Source organism: Wasmannia auropunctata, unplaced genomic scaffold (genome assembly GCF_000956235.1).
Source record: "Wasmannia auropunctata unplaced genomic scaffold, wasmannia.A_1.0 LD292266.1, whole genome shotgun sequence".
Taxonomy (NCBI): Eukaryota; Metazoa; Arthropoda; class Insecta; order Hymenoptera; family Formicidae; genus Wasmannia; species Wasmannia auropunctata.
The window spans coordinates 1-871 of NW_012070624.1; the positions used below are offsets into that span (position 1 = coordinate 1).

An 871-nucleotide genomic window follows, 5' to 3' on the forward strand; every position below is an offset into this window, starting at 1 on the left:
TTAGTCATTCTGCTGGTGAGCTGGGTTGCGCGTACGCGGATGAATGTCTCACCATTGAACAAACTATTTTATCAGCATATTCTATTGGTTTGGCGTGTGACGACACAAAATTGATTTGTAGCTCTATGGCAATTGTCAATTTTGATTACGAACATCTTAAAAATATATGTCCAGCGGATATTGAAGTAATATGTCGCAATAGCGAGAACAGCAGCGTTGTTAGTGGTCCCGCAAAATCCGTGCAAGAATTTATGAAAAAATTACAGGTTTATACAGAATTTAATACCTCTTGAATATATAATATTATAATATAATGCAAAACTTTGCCTAATAATTTAAAAAATATCGAATTCATAAATTTAAGCCACAATTTTTACACTTGCATGTGCTGTATTTATATTTTTGAATTATCAGGTTAATAATATTTACGTGAAAGAGATCCACTGTAACGTGCCATATCACAGTTCTTATCTCACATCCATGAAATCTCAGCTCTTGACCAATTTGAACAAAATAATACCACGTCCGAAAAAACGAAGTCCAAAATGGATCAGCACTTCCATACCCCGTGCCGAATGGCACACTTCAGCATCAAAAGTATCCTCGGCTGAATATCATACACATAGTATACTAAACACTGTTTTCTTTGAACAAGCAAGATATTTAATTCCAAGTAACGCAGTGACCATCGAGATCGCACCAGACAGCGTTCTGCAGCAAGTTTTAGAAGAATTCTTACATCCAGATATTACGAACATTTTATTGACTCAACGCAATCAACAATACAATAATACAATTTTTCAAGGAATTGGAAGGCTTTACAACTGTGGTTTACAGCCGCAAGTTGCCAATTTAGATCGGAAGAGCACAC

General features: G+C 35.7%; 1 protein-coding gene across 1 annotated transcript; it reads left to right on the forward strand.

Annotated features, from left to right (window-relative positions):
- Positions 1 to 11: 11 nt before the first annotated feature.
- LOC105461347 (fatty acid synthase-like) lies at positions 12 to 865 on the forward strand (the record flags this gene model as incomplete). Its single annotated transcript, XM_011707845.1, has 2 exons — positions 12 to 266; positions 415 to 865. Coding segments are annotated over exons 1-2 (592 nt in total), but the record flags the coding sequence as incomplete, so codon positions are not given.
- Between the last annotated feature and the right edge of the window lie 6 nt (positions 866 to 871).